The following is an 18,194-nucleotide window of genomic DNA, read 5'->3' on the forward strand; positions in this document are numbered from 1 at the left end:
GTTGGGTTCCTGGCTTAGGGCTAGAGGTGTCTCTGCCATGGTTCCCAGCTTCTTGCCTTGCTATGGGATGAGGGTGCTGGCTGCTGTGCTGGGGGGTAGTCAGGGTGGTGGAGCACTGTCCCCTGCTAAGCCATGTCCTCCCCCCCAGGTGATCCGCAGGGGCTGGCTGACCATCAACAACATCAGCCTGATGAAGGGTGGCTCCAAGGAGTACTGGTTTGTGCTGACAGCTGAGTCACTGTCCTGGTACAAAGATGAGGAGGTGAGTGGCTGGTGTCAAGGGCTGGGTGACAGTGAGAATGGGCAGGTGTGCCCCACACATCCCTCTAGGCGGCATCCATCCATCTGTCTGTGTTTGGGTGTATGTGCTCATTCACTTGGTCATTTGGAAAGGTTCTCTTGAGTGCCACTCTGTCGCAGGAGCTCAGCAACTAGGACTAGAGGACAGATTTGGTATGCTGGGCACTTCTAATCATAACCCAGCCCCTCTGTCCCCTGTGGGGTCAGGCCTGATGGTGTCAGTTCCCATAGGGGGAAAGGGGCATACAAGGTGAAGAGCTGCCAGCAGGTTGGAAATGAACCTTAGGCCACAGCACCATAATGAAGGGGGCCTCACTCTCAAGAGAGGGGTCCCAGCAAAGGGTTAGGAACCCCAGTGCACAGCCAGGCTGCTGGAATGTGGGTTTTGTCGCTCATGGACTTGGCCAGGCCCTCTGGGCCTCAGCTTCCTTACCTGTGAAGTGAGGTAGAATGGTCCCTGTCCCCTGTGCAGTGCATACCCACAATGAGTGTCTTTTAAACATCCACATTCGTGTGAGAAGGAGCCACAGAGGCCTCTGGGGACTATGGGGGCAATATTGGACGGAGTTCTAGCAAGGGGCTTATCCATTCAGCCTAAAACTGCCCCAGCACAGCCCCGGGCCAGTGGACACTCTCTGGGCAGTTCAACTGGGCACTGGCAACCCAGGCCACTTCTCCTCTGTGCTGGCCCACCTTCCCCTTCTGACAGACCCATTTCTTGATCCTGTCAGTATAATGACAACCACAGCTTCGCAACTTGGGAGTGAAGCCACTTCTTCTTCTTCTTTTTTTTAAATATATATTTTTAGTTGTAGGTGAACACAATACCTGTATTTTATTTTTATGTGGTGCTGAGGCTCAAACCGAGGGCCTCACGTGTGCTAGGTGGGCATGCTACCACTGAGCTGCAAGGCCAGACCATGAAGCCACTTCTTCACAGTGATGACCTACTGTCACTAGGGCCAACCACAGGGGTGCAATGTTCCTCTCCATAAACTCAGCCAAGATTACATTAAGTGGGTTATCAATTTGGGTCTGCAGCAGAAGTCCCCAGTGAAGGCATGTAGAAATTCAGAAATCTGTTTCTTGTTTATGTGTCTGTGAACTTGGTGTGTCCCTGCTGCCAGACTGTCCAGGGCTTGGGCTCTGTCTTCTCCATCACCACCTTAACACATGGCTCCTCCTTACTTTCCAAGATGGCTGCCCCCATGCCCATCACCACGTGGCTTCCAGTAGCCCCAAGAAGGGAAAGAAGAATTGGGTACAGGGTCTGGGGTTGTGGCTCAATGGTAGAGTGCTTGCCTGACGTGTATGAGGCACTGGGTTCAATCCTCAGCACCACATAAAAATAAATAAGTAAAATTAAAAAAAAAAAAAAAAAGAATTGGTACAGTGGTGCACACTTGTAATCTCAGGGGCTTAGGAGGCTGAGGCAGGAGGATTGCAAGCTCAAAGCAAGCCTCAGCAACTTAGTGAGGCCCTGAGCAACTTAGCAAGACTCCTGTCTCAAAAAATAAAAGCTTCGTGATGTGGCTCATAGTTAAGCACCCCTGGGTTTAATCCCACATACCAGAAAAAAAAAAAAAAAAAAGGAAAAGGGAAAGAAAGGGGCCAGATGAGGTGAATGCTGGCTCCATTTATGGGCCTCTGAGCAGCCATATGTTCACAGGGCCACTCTGTGTGGAAACTGGGCACCCAGCTAACAGTTCTACCATTCTGAGAAGAAAATGGGTGTCAGTGGTTTCTGAGTATGATGACTAGAGTTTGATGCCTAGGGTTTTGCCAGGATCATGGGCAGGTGTCCTCACCTTTATGTCTTGTCTCTCCATCTGTAAAGTCAAGACCATGGCCTGCTTTCTCTGGGGCTGTGGGAGTCAGGGATGTAGCTCAGTGGTAAAGTGACCCTGGGTTTGATCCCCAATACTGCCCCCCCCCAAAAAAAAAAAAAAAACAAATAGAAGAATAAGCAGCTGCAGCAGCCATGGGATCCATTACTCCTCAAAATGGCCGGGGTGAGGGAGTGGCGACAGCCCTTTCCCCTTCCGCCCCCCTCCTCTTTCTGCCACCAGTCTGAAACTCAGTCTGCTTTGTGGAATGTCTGCTGTCCAGGGTGTTTGGTCCCCTAGGGCAGAACCAGGCAGAAGCACCCAAGATGGCAAGGCATTGGATTCCCATCTCTGGCACTGCACAGCAGAAAAAAGAAAACTCAGGACTGGCCCCCTGCCTTTTGTTGTTTCAGGAGTGTGGGGATCTTCTGGGTTCTGTAGAAGGAAAGGCCAGGCCTTGGGCAGGGTGCTACAGAGCTTCTGCTGGACCGAAACCTGGACCCTGCAGGCCACTGTATGACAACCCTGCAAGTTCAATTTTAAGAGCGTCTCTTCTTTTCCTTGAGGAAGTGCCCTTTGATTTTCCCTCATTGGGGGGCATTTTAAGCAGGAGCCCCCTACCCTCTCTTGGGGCCCCAGGCTGGAGGCAGGAGCAGGGTTGGGAGGAGGGTCAGGCGCCGGTGGTAATGAGAACCAGCCAGACGCGTGAAAGGGGCCCTGTGTGTGCTCCAGACACAAAGCAGGCTAAGATCAGAAGGGGCAGGCACAAAATAACTGCCCCCTCCCCATGCAGCACTACCCAAGTTAGGATCCAAGCAGGGACCCTCAACGTCACACACCTAGCAGTCAGCCCCAAAGGCCAGGCCACCTTCGTAAAAAAGATTTGGTGAGAGGCAAGATGTCAGGATTTCTTTATTTCAGAAATTAGCAAGGAGACATTAACTGCGGATAGGGAGGGGGAAGAGTTCAGCTAGAGGCCCCAACCCCAGCGCTCCCTTGGCCTTTATCCGGCACCTCTTCTCCCACCCAAATCTTTCTTCTTTGCTCCAGAATCTTCAGTTAAGTCTCCAACCCAGTGGGCAGCAGGACTTTGGAAGATGACACTTACCTCCAGGTCTGCCTCACTCTGGGGGTGGCACCAAGTTTAGGGGTTTGGCGGGGGCCATCCTGAAGAGCTGCTTGCCCAAGCCCAGCCTAACCAATGTGCAGACTACTGTACACATTCAGAATCTCCTGAACAGGTAGTCTGAACACTGGGATGGCGGAGCCGGCTGTCCATCCCTTGGGCCCCCAGCGCGGCGATGGCAGGGCCACCATGCCAGGCCATGCCCCAGCTCCTCTGAACAGGCGAGAAAGCCACTGCTCCTCCCGCGACAGTCTGCTCTGTCGTGTCTTCTGACGTGGCAAAGCTGCAGCCGGCTCACATCTGGAGAAAGTTGTGGGTTTTCAGGAAATCCAAAGGGGGAGTGGGGGAGGAGGGTGGAGGGAGGGAGGGTTTGGGTCGGTGGCCTGTGCGCAGAAGGAGGTCTCCTGGGGTGGGGGAGGGGCTCAAGCGCTCCTCTGTGTCTGTGTGTCTGTGTTCTGTGTGCGTGTGTGTGTGTGTGTGTGTGTGTGTGTGTGTGTAAGCGCATGTGTTTGTGTGTGCGCATGTGCCGGCAGTTTCAGGAAGGCAGCCACCAAGTTCTGGGCGGAATCACCCTATAAACAGTTCCAGATGTGGTGTCTCGCTAGGAGCCGAGATGGCTTGTGACTCAGTTACTTGGCCTGGCTGGTAGACTGGAAGCTTCCTGCCTTATGACATGATAGGGTGGGGGCCACAGAGGCCCTTCTGCAAACTTCCAGACAGGGGACAGAAGCTTATGCTGAGGCCCCAACCCTGACCCCCCTTCTAAAGCCTCAAGAAGGTGGAGGGCACTGGGCCCTGCATTCCTGTTTTGTCTGTAGCAGCTGTGACAGCCTTTCTTGGATGCCCTCTTTCCCCTGGACTCCCAGGGTGCTCCTATTTCCATGGCCAGTGGGCCCTTCTGCCCGTGTGGTATCCTAACTTCTCCTTGCCCAGAACCCTAGGGGCTGGCCCTGGAGCTAGTCATAAGAGCAACAGTAGAAAACCTCTGGGGCCTCCGTGGGCACCACGCTGGGGCTTTGCCATGTCGTGGCAAGCCTCACTTTCCGTCAGGAGTGTGGAATGTATGTTCTCCATTGACAGATGGGGAAACCAAGACACCGGTGGGGGAAGTGACTTGTCCAAGGGCACACAGCCAGGAAGGGGCAGAGCTGGCACTTAGCCTCAGCTAGGCATCCATGTGTCCAGCCTCCCATAAGTTCTGCTGCCTGCTGGGGACCCCCTGGGCCCTTTCCTTCCATCACTGTGGCTGCTCTTAAATTCAGAGGTGGCAGCAGGGTTAAACATTTCCAACAGTGTGGTGGCAAGACATGTGACATCTGTGTGGTGAAGAAAGAATCACAGAGAGAACCTGGCTTTGCGTCAGGTGGACGTGGCCTATGAAGTCCCACAATGGCTCACACCACCTGCTGTGTGCCCCTGGACAGCCAGCTTTCCTCACTGAGCACAGTGTTGTCCTAAGCAGATTGAAGAAGTTTCCTTGAGCTGATGGATGAGCACATGGCCTTGGTCACTGGAACCTCTGCTGCTGCTGTGGATCACATATGTGTGGGAATTAGGGACTGACTGCTTTGATTCCCTGATATAGAAAATTGGTCATGGGCCAGGGAGCAGCTCAATGGTAGAATGTTTGCCCTACATGCACAAGGCCCTGGGTTCCAACTCCAATACAGCAAAAATAAATAAAAATAAAAGCAAGTTGGGGCTGGGGTTGTAGCTCAGGGGTAGAGAGCGCTTGCCTGGGCTCAATTCTCAGCACCACATATAAATAAATAAAATAAAAAAAGTTGATATTTAAAGAAAAAAAGCAAGTGACACCACTGAAGGGACTCAGCCCCATAATTGGGCACATAGTAACTGCTTAGTCATACTTGGTTAGCACAGGTCTTATGGTACCACCTTCAGCTGTGACTTGCAGGCCTATGCCCTGGGCCAAGGGCCACACCTCTGAGCTTCCTCCCCAGCCACTGATGGAACTGCATGTCCAACACTTGGTGAGCACTCCCTGAAGGGGCCACCCTTGCAAAGCCACTGACAGCGGGGCACGGAAGTGAATGCCTATAATCCCAGGCTCTTGTCAGGCCAAGGCAAGAGATCACAAGTTCGAAGCTAGCCTGGGCAACTTAGGGAGACCCTATCTCAAAATAAAAAGGGCTGGGAATATGGCTCAGAGGTACAGTATCCCTGGCTTCGACCCCATTCAAACAAAACAAAAAACAACAAAGTCACCGATAACTTACATGGCACTGGGGCCTGGTCATCAAATTTCCAGCTCTGGGATCATGTGAAGTGGTCAAGGTATAAAACCCAACTTGCCCCCACTTCTGCCTGCCCCTCTGTGCCTCAGTCTCTCTCCATATATATATAAAATGAGATTTTATATATATATATATATATATATAAAATGAGATCATCATGGTAGCTCACTCCTAGGCCCTTTGGGAAGCTTTAGCCCAGTGAGTGCCACTATTCACTCACTAGAGATAGGGAGGGTTGTGTTCTTATGCCCCCACTGAACAAGATAGATGGGTGTCTGTCCTCCAGGAACTATTGAGCCAGCCCAAGTGACAGGCTGTCACCTGGGTCACTAAAAGCAAGGTCCATCAGGGTGTGGGGTGAGGTCAGTCCATGAGGGTCCCTTCTGCATAAAGCCATGAGGTAGACAAAAGAAATTAATGTAGTTCAAGGCCGTTGGGGTAGGAGCATTCTATGCAAAGGTCCTGGGGTGGGAACCCACTTGGAATGTTCTGAGTGTCAGGAGGACAGAGTAAGGAAGAGAGCTGTGGCAAATGAGTTAATTCACATAAAGTCAGGAGCATGGGAAGTGCCACATGCTGGCAGTGGCCCTGGCCCAGCATTCTGGCTTGAGCTTCTTTGGGTTGCTGGACAGCCCAAAGCAACTCCTCTCCCCTCTGCCCTCAGGAGAAGGAAAAGAAGTACATGTTGCCCCTGGACAACCTCAAAATCCGTGATGTGGAAAAAGGTTTCATGTCCAACAAGCATGTCTTTGCCATCTTCAACACAGAGCAGAGGTAAGGGGTCCGTCCACAGGGCCTGGGAAGGCTTGGGGTGCAGACTAACAGCCTTGTTCCTGGCCCTTGAGCAGCATACACTGAGTGCTGCTCTCAGCAGTTCCTGCCTCATGTTCCAGAGAGGGAGTAGGGTGAGAAACAGAGGAAGGAAAAAAAAAACAAAAAAACACCTGAGGAGTCAGGGCAGAACTCTCTGGGCAGAGATGGGGATGAGGTGAGCCCCAGTGGGGAGGAGGCACAGAGGCTTCTGAGCCCAGGTAGCGCAGGGAACTGACTCTGGTCCTCATAGGCGCCCTCTGGTGGTTGTGGGGCAACACTCGGTGGGTGGGGAAGGAGAGGGCCTGGGGCTGCGCTGGGCCAGGTAGGAGATAATGGAGGCAAGGATACAGAAGAGGAAGGAATGGATTCCAGGTAGATCTAGACAGAGCTGAGGAAATCCTCTTGGACAGGTATGAGAGAGAGGCATTAATGGCAAGCCTGAGGACTTGGGACTGAGCTGCTGCAGAAGGCTGAATGGAGCAACAAGGCAGGGCAGGCTTGGAGTCTGTCAGAAGCTCAGCTGGGACCATGCTGAGGGGAGGAAGCCTGTGAGATACCCACAGAGTTAGTGGGAGGTGGGGGAGATGCAGAACCTGGTGTCCAGAGATGAAACCTAGGCAGAGATATGAACTGGGGAGTTGCTACTACATGGATGGAACTCATAGTCTTAAAATCAAGCAGAGGATGTAGCTCTGTGCCAGAGCGCTTGCCCAGTATGCCATCCTGGGAAAAAGGGAAAAGAGAGAAAGAAAACAGGACTGAAATCAAATGAGTCTCCCTTCAAGGGTAGATAGAAAACAGGGAGGACCCAGGAGCTCTTAGGACCTACCTGAGTCAGGGATCAACTATCAGCAAAGGCCCAGCAGTTCTGTGCGACCAGCCAGTGGGCCTTGGTGTCCTTCTTGCTAGCCTCAGCACCATCATCCCCACTGCTTATCCCACCCATTCCAGATGTCTACTGTTTTCTGTAAGAAAAATTCTGTCCTGGGCTAGCTGACCTGCAACTCTGAGACTCAGTTTGGCCACTAAACAGTTCCCAAAACCTTTCAGTTCTAGATTCAGCTCCCTCCCCCGGAAGCCTTCATGTGAACAGGAGAACCTGAGCTCTCCAGTGGGACATGAAGGCCCTCCTAGCTGCATGACACAAGGCAGCTGTCCCATCTCCAAGCCCTATGCATCCTTGAACAGGGGTGACAGTATTACCAGATATGTCTTTTTTTTGGGGGGGAGGGTACCTGGGATTGAACTCAGGGGTACTCGACCACTGAGCCACATCCCCAGACCTATTTGGCATTTTATTTAGAGATAGGACCTCACTGAGTTGCTTAGCACTTTGCTTTTGCTGAGGCTGGCTTTAAACTCTTGATCCTTCTGCCTCAGCCTCCCAAGCTGCTGGGATTACAGGCGTGCACCACTGAGCCCGGCATATCTTTTAATACTGGGATCAAGGCAATTGGAATAGTAATGGAAACTAGATAAACAATTCCTTGTGTAGTTACGGAAATTAAGTCTAAACTTTACCATCAGGGGAAGGGAGGCAGTTCTAGGTATTGGGGCCCAGACCCTGCTTCTTGTTTCTCAGACTTCCTGAACACATGGCTCCTACCTCTTTGCCCTTGAGGGCTGCCCAAATTCTAGCCATTGTGAAGCAAGGAACAGAAAGGAGAAGAGCAACAAAGGCCTGCCCTTTCCCTTTGACTTCCTCCAGAAGTATTTCAGGGCAACCACTCACTGAGGCTGGTTAGTCAAAGTTCTGTGATGGAGCCCTGCCTAACCTCCTAAGCAGTACTCACTTGAGAACTTTAGGCCAACTTGGCTGTCTTAGCCCCACCTGTGTATGGGATGGGCTGGCATGTGCGCCATTTGACACCACAGGGCCTGACCTGTAGAAACAAACCCCGTCCCTCCTGTCTTACTTCTCATTTCCTTGGTGCTCTGCTTCTACCAACCCACACTGGCACAGCACAGCACAAACCTTGCCAGGAGTCTTGGTCCTATCCTGGGGTTCCCATTCCACCCACTCCTGGGAATCAGCCACATGCTAGACCTCGATGTACTATAGCCACTGGCCACATGTAGTTATTTACATGCAAAGTAGTCAGATGAAGTGAAATTAAAAATGCATTCCTTTGGTTGCTCTGGCCCCATTCCTAGTGTTGAGAAGCCTTCTGTGGTGGGGCAGCAGGAGGGGGTGGAACTCAGTGACACAACACTTACCTAGCATAGGTGAGTTCCCGGATTCAGTCCCCAGCACTGCAAAAAATAAAAATTCAAAGCATTTTATAGAAGCTGCCTGTAGCTTGGGGCTGCCTCATTGAACAGTATGAGTAAGAACATTTCTACCAATGGGCATGGTGGTGTATACCTGTAATCCCAGCAGCTCTGGAGGCTGAGGCAGGAGGATTGCAAGCTCAAAGCCAGCCTCAGCAACTCAGTGCAACCCTGTCTTAAAAAATTAAAAGTGCTGGGGATATGGCTCACCCTGGGTTCAATTCCTAGTACCGAAAAATTAAAAAAGAACATTTCCACTGTCACAGAAAGTTCTGGTGGATGTTATCTCTGTAGGCTTCCTCAATGGGACCTTCCCAACCAAAGGAGGGTGTTATGAATCACATGCCCTCCTTGGGGCTTTCTGACAGCCCTTGTCCCCCTCAATAAGGGGTATAGGCAGTTTCCAGAAAAGAGTTGGCACAGCCAACTAAAACTAAAAGCTGTAGGTGCTACTGTACCAGGCACTCCCTGATCCTAACTCACAGTGACCCCTTAGCATGATGGCGGAAGGTGAAGCCATCCTGGAGTCAAGCTCAGGTTTGAGTCCCTGCTCAGGCAGAAAGAGCCCAGAGCCCACACCTCTTAGAGGTCAGTCAAGTCCACAGGCAGGGTCAAGCACATGCCCCTTCTCTCCTGCCTCAGGAACGTCTACAAGGATTTGCGGCAGATCGAGCTAGCCTGTGACTCCCAGGAGGATGTGGACAGCTGGAAGGCTTCCTTCCTACGAGCCGGGGTCTACCCTGAGAAGGATCAGGTGAGGAGCCGCCCCTCCACCCAGCACACCTGATGCTGAGCTGACCCATCTGGGAGGGAAAGGAGGCAGGTCATGTCTAAGCCTTATTTGCAAGGATTCTCTGAAGGCACGTAGCTGACACCCATGTAAGCGAGCAAAGCAGAAAAGGGATCAACTAGTCATCAGAATCCTAAAAGTTCTTCAACTGAAGCCACGAACAAGGATCTACACGGACTTGGGTCCCATCTGCTTGGTTCTCTCTTCTCCTCCCGTCCTTGAGGTGGAGTGAGCATGGATGCCCTTGGTCTCCAAATATGTTGTTACCACACCTAGGGGAAAGGATCTGGTGGGGGTGGAAGTTATCTACAAGGCTGTCAGAGGCCCTGACAACCAGAGGTGTTTAGTTATTGGTGGTACGGGGCAAGCAATACCCGAAGAAAGGGGACTCACCACAGTCGCCTCGGGCCACAGTCACCCCTCACCACCTCTACTCCCTCTTGCAGGCAGAGAATGAGGATGGGGCTCAGGAGAACACCTTCTCCATGGACCCGCAGCTGGAGCGGCAGGTGGAAACCATTCGCAACCTGGTAGACTCATATGTGGCCATCATCAACAAGTCCATCCGCGACCTCATGCCAAAGACCATCATGCACCTCATGATCAACAATGTGAGTGCAAAATTCAAATTAGAATGAATCACACCTTTTAAACATTGGAACCTGGATTGCAGGCCACACTCGCTCCTGGTTCCATTTAATCAGGTAATTTGAACTAACACTCTGATCTTACCTAAGTTTGTCCTATCCTGGGACAAGGATAAAATTAACAAGCAAAAACTGGTAATATTTAAAGAAAAGCAGTTAAAAAATGTAATGGGAGAAAAGATATCAATAAAGGAATAAGATGCTAGGAATAAGGGCTGGGGATGGAGCTCAGTGGTAGAGCCCTTGCCTAGCATGTCCTTAGTACCACATAAAAATGAACAAATAAAATAAAGGCATACTGTCCATCTGCAACTACAAAAAATTGAAATAAATTTTAAACAATTTTAAAAGACATAATGGGATAAAAGATATCAAGAGAGGGATAAGATACAAGGAATAAGGGCTTGGGGGATGGCTTAGTGGTAGAGCACTTGCCTAGCATGCATGAGGCCCTTGGTTTCATCCCCAGCACTACAAAAAGAAAAAGAAAAAAGATACTAGAAATCGTTTGAATGAGAATCTTGTGAGTGAGAAAAGCATTTTGAATACACCCTGAGGGACTCAGCAGACAGCTGGGTGGAAAGCTTACCAGATACACTTCCAGCTATGCACTCCAATGTAAAGGAAAAACCAGGTCAGGTACATGGCGCATGCCTGTAATCCCAACTGAGCACAGGTTCAAGGCCAGCCTGGACAATTTAGTGAGACCCAATTTAGTGAGATTTTTTTTTTTATCTCAAAATAAAAAGGGCTGGGGATATCGCTCAGTGGTAGAGTGTTTGCCTAGCTTATGTTGGTTTCAATTCCTAAGACTGCAAAAAGTAAAAGGGGATTAAAAAGGTAAAGCCAAAGAAATCTCTGCTTTGGGTAAAGGGTGGTTTTTCAGTCATGGTGGACCACTGAGTTCTTGGCCGGGGTGATTTTTGTCTCCAGACGAAGGCCTTCATCCACCACGAGCTACTGGCCTACCTATACTCGTCAGCAGACCAGAGCAGCCTTATGGAAGAGTCAGCCGACCAGGCCCAGCGGCGGGATGACATGCTGCGCATGTACCATGCACTCAAAGAGGCACTCAACATCATTGGGGACATCAGCACCAGCACTGTGTCCACCCCCGTGCCCCCACCTGTTGACGACACTTGGCTCCAGAGCACCAGCAGCCACAGGTCTGGGAGACTTTCCCTTGCATGCAGTGGAAGCTGCTGCCTGTGGGTGCCCAGCTCCCTCCAAATGTCCTTGAGGGTCCTGGCAGGAAATAGGGCACAACCAAAGGGTAGGCGGGATAAAGGGGCCCAACCCCAGATGGCACAGCACGAAGGGCTGAGCTCCTGTCCTGACTAAAGAAACAAAGGAAGAGGTGGGTTCAAGGTGCCAGTCAGGGCTGGAGGGGTAGAAGCTGCACATATATAACCCCTACTCCTTATTTTCCTACTTTCCTGCTTTCTGTGCTTCCCATTAGTTAAACCCTACTGAGAGCAAGAGGCCTGGGTGATGCTGGCCATAGGGGGTTAGCCTCCTGGAACAGAGAAGGAAAAATAGGGAGGCAAAAGGGGCGCCTAACCAGCATAACCCACCACCCAGAGCCATTAGGTAGAACCTATACCTATTTGCGTGGGATTTGGGAATACCAAGCAGGAACACTAACCAGCGACAAGAAAGGTGGTGGCTCTGCTGAGACCTCAGAGCACCACAGAGTGACCCAATGTCCAGGTCTAGGGAACAGTGGGTGCCCAGGCTCAGCAGGGAACCCATGTCGGGACTTGCTGGCTCTGCAGTGTCTGGAGGCAGTAGGACTGGATTCTGGAAGAGTCTTGGACTGTGAGGGTGAATCAGAGGTCATGGGAAAGTCCAAGTCGGGTCTGCTACGTGGTAAATGTCCCTCGGGGGTGCAGGCATGACATCAGAGAAGCTGGAGCGCTTGGTGGCGTAGGCAAGGCAGTGTCGGGACTTGGCTCCAGCTGTGGGTGGTAATAGTCACTGCTGAGCAGCAGGTCTGGGGAAGGGAAGAGAATCTCACTGCACCTTTGTTGCCTCTGTGGCCAGCAGCCCCCAAATCTGGGCCCCCAGTGCCACCCTGGGGCCAGTGCTAACACCCACCCACTTCACCTCACAGCCTCTCCCGCTTCCTCCACAGCCCCACTCCACAGCGCCGACCGGTGTCAAGCGTGCACCCACCAGGCCGGCCCCCTGCAGTGAGAGGTCCCACACCAGGGCCCCCCCTGATTCCCGTGCCTGTGGGGGTCGCAGGCTCCTTCTCGGCACCCCCCATTCCATCCCGACCTGGACCCCAGAGCGTGTTTGCCAACAATGATCCCTTCTCAGCCCCGCCTCAGATCCCATCTCGGCCAGCACGGATTCCCCCTGGAATACCCCCTGGAGTGCCCAGGTAAGGCTATACCCCCCTGGCTGCCTGTCATCTAGAGCCCCCAGCCTACACCCTGGGGTCTCCTCTTGAATCTGACTCCCTCCCTCCTAAAGATCTCCTACCATGGTCCAAGCAGGGAGTGGAGTTGTCACCTTCCTGGACAAATTGGGGCCCAAAGAGGCAAAGTCCTTTGCCCAAGGTCACAGAATAGTAGAATCAGGGTGACTCCAGAGTTTCTGGCTTGTCCTCTTAGACCTAACTTGTGGGCAGCCATGTAGCTTGGCACCTCTCACCCTGGCGCCGTGCATACCATTTACCTGTTTCCCCACTGAGGACAAACGCCTGTGCCAGCTGTTGCACTTTGCTTGTCCTGTGGGCCAGCTCTGTTCTTTCCACTTCTGTGAAGAACCTGAGATCCAGGGAGGGCAGGGGACTTGCCCAGGGTCATACAGCAAGCCAGTGACTATGACACTACCAGACAAAGCTAGATTTGTCAATTCCTTCCTGGCACCCAAGCAGCCTGTGGTGTACCCAGTACTGGGAACACCTTGGGGTGGGGTGGGCTGGGCTGGACTGGGTCTTGCCCTGCTTCCAGCCTCACTGCCCTCTCCCCCCCCCCATCTGTCTTTATTCTCTTTGCAGCAGAAGACCCCCTGCTGCGCCCAGCCGGCCCACCATTATCCGCCCAGCCGAGCCCTCCCTGCTCGACTAGGCCGCACAGGGGCGTTTCCTCGGGGGGCTTCACGTACCTGCAGTGCAGGAGCTTCGGTGGTCTGGGCCCCTCGGCTGCCCCTGGCCCTCCTGCCCATTCTGGGACCAGGCTCCCTGTGGGCAGCCCCTGCCCCTTCCTCCCTAACCTTGGCCCCAGTCAGGGGCTGGCCTGGCCCCCATTCCTGACTGGACACCAGAGTGAAGGGGCCCCTGGAGCCCCAGGCAGGGGTGGGGGGGTTCCAGGGCACTGCACTTTGCGGGATGGGGTCTCAGGGTGGCAGTGGGAATAACCACCTTGGATACCATCTTGAATGACGGATCCAGGCTGTGGTGGCAGGGACTCTGCCAGGAGCCCCTCCGGCCAGGGAAATTCATATAGGAACAGGCTTTCTGGAAGCTGGGGTGCCAAGGGCATCTGTATCCCCTAGCCCTTGTTGGACAAGGAGTATTTCCACCTCTCTCTGGGAGCTCCCCAGCAGCAAGCCAGGCCCGGTGGGCATAGGACTGCCCACCCCGCCCAAGTTGTACATATTCCTTCTTAGGCCATATTAACCACAGCCTGAGCCCAGCCCAGCCTTGGCTACCGGAGGTGCCTTCACCAGGCCTGGGACCGTCAGCCCGGGCCAGCCTCACTTTCCTCTCTGGGTGCCCTCCTTCTTCTGGGTCCCTCAGGGTGGCCTGGGCTCTGTGTGGGTTGCAGAGGCTTTGGGAGCCTCTCAGCTCCCATCAGGCCTCCTCCACCAGGCGGGCCCCGGGCACCTCTCTCTGAGCAGAACTTCTTGCTCACGCCTTGCTCGGTTTGACCACTGTAAGTGCCTGCACTCTGTATCCTATTAATAAACTAAAATAAAGGGAAGAACCTTCTGGTGGCTGCTGTGTGGGCCTTTTGTGTCAGTGTTCAGGCTGAGGTTGTGGCTGCCAGCCTCCCCCTGGGCTTCTCACCAGACCCCTTTCCCTTCCATGAAACGCCCCACCCCCACCCCCACCTCACTCAGCAAGGGCTCTGCTCTGCTCTGGGGCAGTCATGTTTTCTGAAGGAAGCCTGACTCTAGGGGAGAGCTTTCACCTTCCTCAGCACCCCAGGAATCTGGACAGATGGCTCCCTGCTCACCCCCAACCCCCACCCCCATGCCTGGCTGCTGCAAGTGACCCAGCACTGATGTGGAACAGGAATCCCAGCTGCCACCCAGACCCTGCATGGTCTGACTCCCTCCCCACCTCCAGGTCCCTCTTTTCCCTCTCTTGCTCTCCTGGGGGACCCAGGCCTTTTGGCCCAGCTGGGGACACAGTCAAACTTTGCTTTCTGATTTTTCTTTTGTGCCCAGGCGACCACCTCCATCGGCTCCCGCCCGACCTTTCTTCTGAGCTACTTCGTGGGAGATCCCTCCCGCCTGCCTGGCTGCCCTCTTAGGGGCAGGTCTGTCCCAGCTGGTGTCCCTGAGCCCCAATCACCAGGCTCTGTGATTTTCTGACCATAATTTATTGACTCCAGTATGCAGGCTGGACCACCCTTTGTTCCTTGGGGCTCCTGCACCGGCTTTGGCCAGACCACCCTCAGCCCTGTCAGAGCCCCATGCAGGGGGAGGGGAGGGTGGTCCTGCAGGCCATCTCCTGGAGTTCTGTTACCAGACCTCATACCCAGCAGGCCCCCCGCTGGGCCGAGGGGCCAGGGCCCCTTCCTGTCAAATAAAGTGACTATCCTGGCAAGAATTCTGCAGGCGTGTCTCCTTTTCAACCCCTGGCACGGGCAGGCCACCCCCAGCCTAAAAGAGAAACTAAGGCGTAGGGTCCCACAAGCAGCAGGCACCCTCCCACCATGAGCTGGCTTGGAGGGTCCAGGTGGGGACACAGGGGAAGTCCGCTTCCTGGTCCTGTCCTCCTCCAGGTGGTGCTGGTGCAGGCTAGAAGACTTGAGCTAAGGCACATTTACAGGGGGTGGGGCCAGGAAATCCAAGGGTTGCATTCAAATACTGCAACTCCCACCGTGCACAATTTCCAGGAAAGTAGAAGCAGACGCTGCGCTGCCCCTTTGGAGGGCCCAGGTTTGCAAGCCAGTGGTGCTCTCTGCACAACCCAGGAAAGGAGGAAACGCGTGGGGCCACACTTGTGGTTGTCACTGCATAGTCTCCCCTCCTACAGGAAGCTACATGGGGAGAAACCCCCAATTCACACCCGCACACACCCACTGCCCCTTTTTCCAGTTTTTCCTCCAGTGCAGGGGCTACGTGGGTACTGGGTGCTTGTCCTGGAAGAAGCGCTTGAGCGTGCAGACTTGCAGCACGGCCACCAGCAGCAGCACTGCTACATTGACAGCTGACCAGAAGTTGACCCGCTCCAGGTTGCCTTCCTGCAAGTTGCGGTCCCGAGCCTCGAAGGCCCGCAGCAGTGTGAGCATCTGGATGCTGCGTTCCAGCCGGGTCCTCATGGTCTCAATGGATTCCTGTAGGCAGAGTAAGGGGCAGGGGCAGGCCTCCAATAAAATGAGGAAACAGCAATGCCATGTTGGGCAGGAGAGAGAGAATTGAGAACACAAAATTCAGCCAGGATGCCTAAGTCTGAATCCTCTCTGCCACTCTGGCTTTGTAACTATAAACAAGTTAAATAACCTATTTAGGCCTCAGTTCACTCTCCCCACCACCCCCATATTTGGTACTGGAGACTGCGTCAAGGACACTCTATTTGGAGCTACATCCCCAGCCATTTTTTATTTTGAGGCAGTCTTGCAAAGTTGCTGAGGCTGGTCTCGAACTTGCATACCTACTGCCTCAGCCTCAAGTAGCTAGAATTACAAGCACATGCCGCCACATCCAGCTCTGTTTACTCTTCTGTTGACCTCAGCGTTGCTGTGAAAATTGAATTCCTAGGGTTGTGGATGTAGCTCAGTGGCAGAGTGCCTGCTTAGCATGCGTAAGGTCCTCAGTTGAATTTCCAACACCAAAAAAAGAAAAAGAAAACAGGTTAAATGTCTAGACATAAGTGTACAGAATATATTTACTAGCAATTAACAGAATAATTGGTTGTAGCCAGATACATTGGCACACTCCTGTTATCCCAGAAACTCAGGAGTTTGGGAGACTGAAGGAGGAGGACTGCAAGTTCACCTTGCCAGTCTTGGCAACACAGGGAGACCCTGTCTTAAAATAAAAAATAAAATGGGCTGGGAATGTGGTTCAGTGATAAAGCACCCCTGGGCTCAATCCCCAGTGCCTGGGGGGAAAAAAAAAAAAGATTGTTGAAGTCACACTGCCTGGGTTCAAATACCAGCCCTGATAGTTGGCTAGTTATGTGGCCTTAGTTACTTGACCATGTGCCTCAATTTTACCACCTACAAAATGGGGAGACAGCACAGCCCCTACTTCATGGGGTGCTTATGAAGACTTGTTATATGAGTTATTTATGGCATAACTATGTATTATTTAAGCCCTTAGAACAGCATTTACTCCTAGAAATGAGCTACTGTTTTAACTGACATACTACTATTAAGTTGGGGACAGCACTACGTAGGTGAGGCAGTCAGACCAAGAGGGAGATAGTCAACGAGGAAGAGTAGGATGCCCTGCTAACATGCTAGAAATCTGACAAGCGGCCCAGCTCAGCCTGGTCGCACCTTGATGTCCTCCATTTTGACATCCAGCATCTCCTCTGGCTCCACAGCCTCTGCCCAGCCCTCCACCTCCTCATCATCTTGCAAGCTGTCAAAGATGAGCTCGAAGAACACCAGTTTCTCGGAGATGGTGCTAAAGGAGTTGTCAAAGCACAGCTTGTAGTCCCCGGCCTCTGTAGGCTCCACGCTGGGCAGACAGACACACAGACGTGACCATTAGCGGCCAGCAAGACGGACTCTGGGGCAGGCAGAGGGGTAGTAACCCGAGGCCGCTGCAGAGGGGCAGGGCTGTAACTGAACCCAGGCAGGCAGCAAGACTTAACTCACGTGTGCACCCCGTCAGCCTTGCGGGACTCACTGACCAACAGCACACCCTGAGGGCTCTCCAACGTGAAATCCACGTCCAGACCAGCACCTCCGATCACCTGGGGGACAGGTAAGAATGGGTAGAGGTAGAAGGGCACCTACCACAGAAGTCCGAGCTGAACCAACCTGCCCAGATGCAAAGAGACCACCAAAGGGCTGAGCGCTGACACGTACGCCTACACCTACAACCGGGTCACGCCTCCCAACTGCCCCTCTAGTGGCACCCTTGGCCCTGCCTCCGTCCTCACTGATTTGACAGCCTCAGAGTGAGTTCTTTCATCAGGGCATACCCTGTCAGAAGTCCTTGATCGATGTTTACTTTGCCACGCCACTTTACTTGGCACTGCTCCAACTGAGATGCCAGGGCCTGCTTCCCTTTAAACCAACCTCGGAGAAACCCTCATGTTGACCACTCCCTTTCATTTTAGCCTACATATAAACATGGCCACGCCCACCCGCAAGGCTCCCGCCCTGTCTTTTATTTCCCATTGGCCCCCCCCCCCCCCCCCCCCCCCGACTCTCCACTCTAGCCCTGCCTACACTGCTCCCACCCCTTCCGCTCACACGCGCCGCGCCATCCGGCTAAGCTCTCCCTAGCTCCGCCCCCGCGTTCACTCAATGGCTCCTCCCGCTTCCCGCTTTAATGCACGCCTTGCCTCGGCTGCTTGGCCACGCCCCGCTTCCTCTGGCCCCCACTAGTTCCAGGGTCCAGGACCCTCTACCTGGTACTCGGCCTCGAGGCTTGCGTTGGCCGGCGCGGACTGGTAGAAGCACTGCTTCCTCCCCGCGGGCAACAAGAACGTGAACTCGCCGTCCTGGATCGGCGGAGGCCCTGCCCCTCCCACCCCCACTGGCAGCAGTAGCAGCCACAGGGCCAGGAATAGGGCCGAGCCGGCCGCCATCCTCCGGGTCACCCTCTGGTCTGCAAACTGGTTGCGGCTCCTTTAAGGGTTAGCCCTGCCCACTCTGCTACTCGGCGGAGCTCATTGGTAGCCACTTCTTCGCGTTTACCAGAAACGCTGAGGGAACCGTGAAGGACCCCCTGAGAGGGAAGCTGACCGAGTGAATGCCATATGCGTATGAAAAGACTCAACGGAGAATTTTTTTTTTTTTTTTTTTT

At 53.3% G+C, this 18,194-nt stretch overlaps 2 protein-coding genes across 16 annotated transcripts in view; one reads left to right on the forward strand and one right to left on the reverse strand.

The window, feature by feature from the left end:
• Nucleotides 1-14,825, forward strand: part of Dnm2 (dynamin 2) — an 84,279-nt gene extending 69,454 nt beyond the window's left edge. For 7 of the 15 annotated variants that reach the window (XM_047532064.1, XM_047532068.1, XM_047532073.1 and 4 more), the window contains 7 exons: nt 149-262; nt 6,172-6,281; nt 9,234-9,345; nt 9,828-9,992; nt 10,962-11,194; nt 12,163-12,414; nt 13,036-13,968. In XM_047532064.1, the coding sequence (XP_047388020.1) occupies nt 149-262; nt 6,172-6,281; nt 9,234-9,345; nt 9,828-9,992; nt 10,962-11,194; nt 12,163-12,414; nt 13,036-13,105 (1,056 nt within the window). In that variant the 3' untranslated portion in view covers nt 13,106-13,968. Of the gene's footprint in view, nt 1-148; nt 263-6,171; nt 6,282-9,233; nt 9,346-9,827; nt 9,993-10,961; nt 11,195-12,162; nt 12,415-13,035; nt 13,969-14,429 lie in introns of those variants that run through there. The other 8 variants (XM_047532071.1, XM_047532065.1, XM_047532070.1 and 5 more) reach the window with 3 other exon arrangements.
• Nucleotides 14,549-18,012, reverse strand: Tmed1 (transmembrane p24 trafficking protein 1). The gene is made up of 4 exons (XM_047532078.1): nt 17,797-18,012; nt 17,036-17,133; nt 16,712-16,895; nt 14,549-15,544 (listed from the first exon to the last, which is right to left on the reverse strand). Exons 1-4 carry the CDS (start codon nt 17,974-17,976, stop codon nt 15,326-15,328), a joined length of 681 nt encoding a protein of 226 aa, XP_047388034.1. The 5' UTR covers nt 17,977-18,012; the 3' UTR covers nt 14,549-15,325.
• Nucleotides 18,013-18,194: the final 182 nt, after the last annotated feature.

The sequence above is a fragment of the Sciurus carolinensis genome, chromosome 17, assembly GCF_902686445.1.
Source record: "Sciurus carolinensis chromosome 17, mSciCar1.2, whole genome shotgun sequence".
NCBI lineage: Eukaryota > Metazoa > Chordata > Mammalia > Rodentia > Sciuridae > Sciurus > Sciurus carolinensis.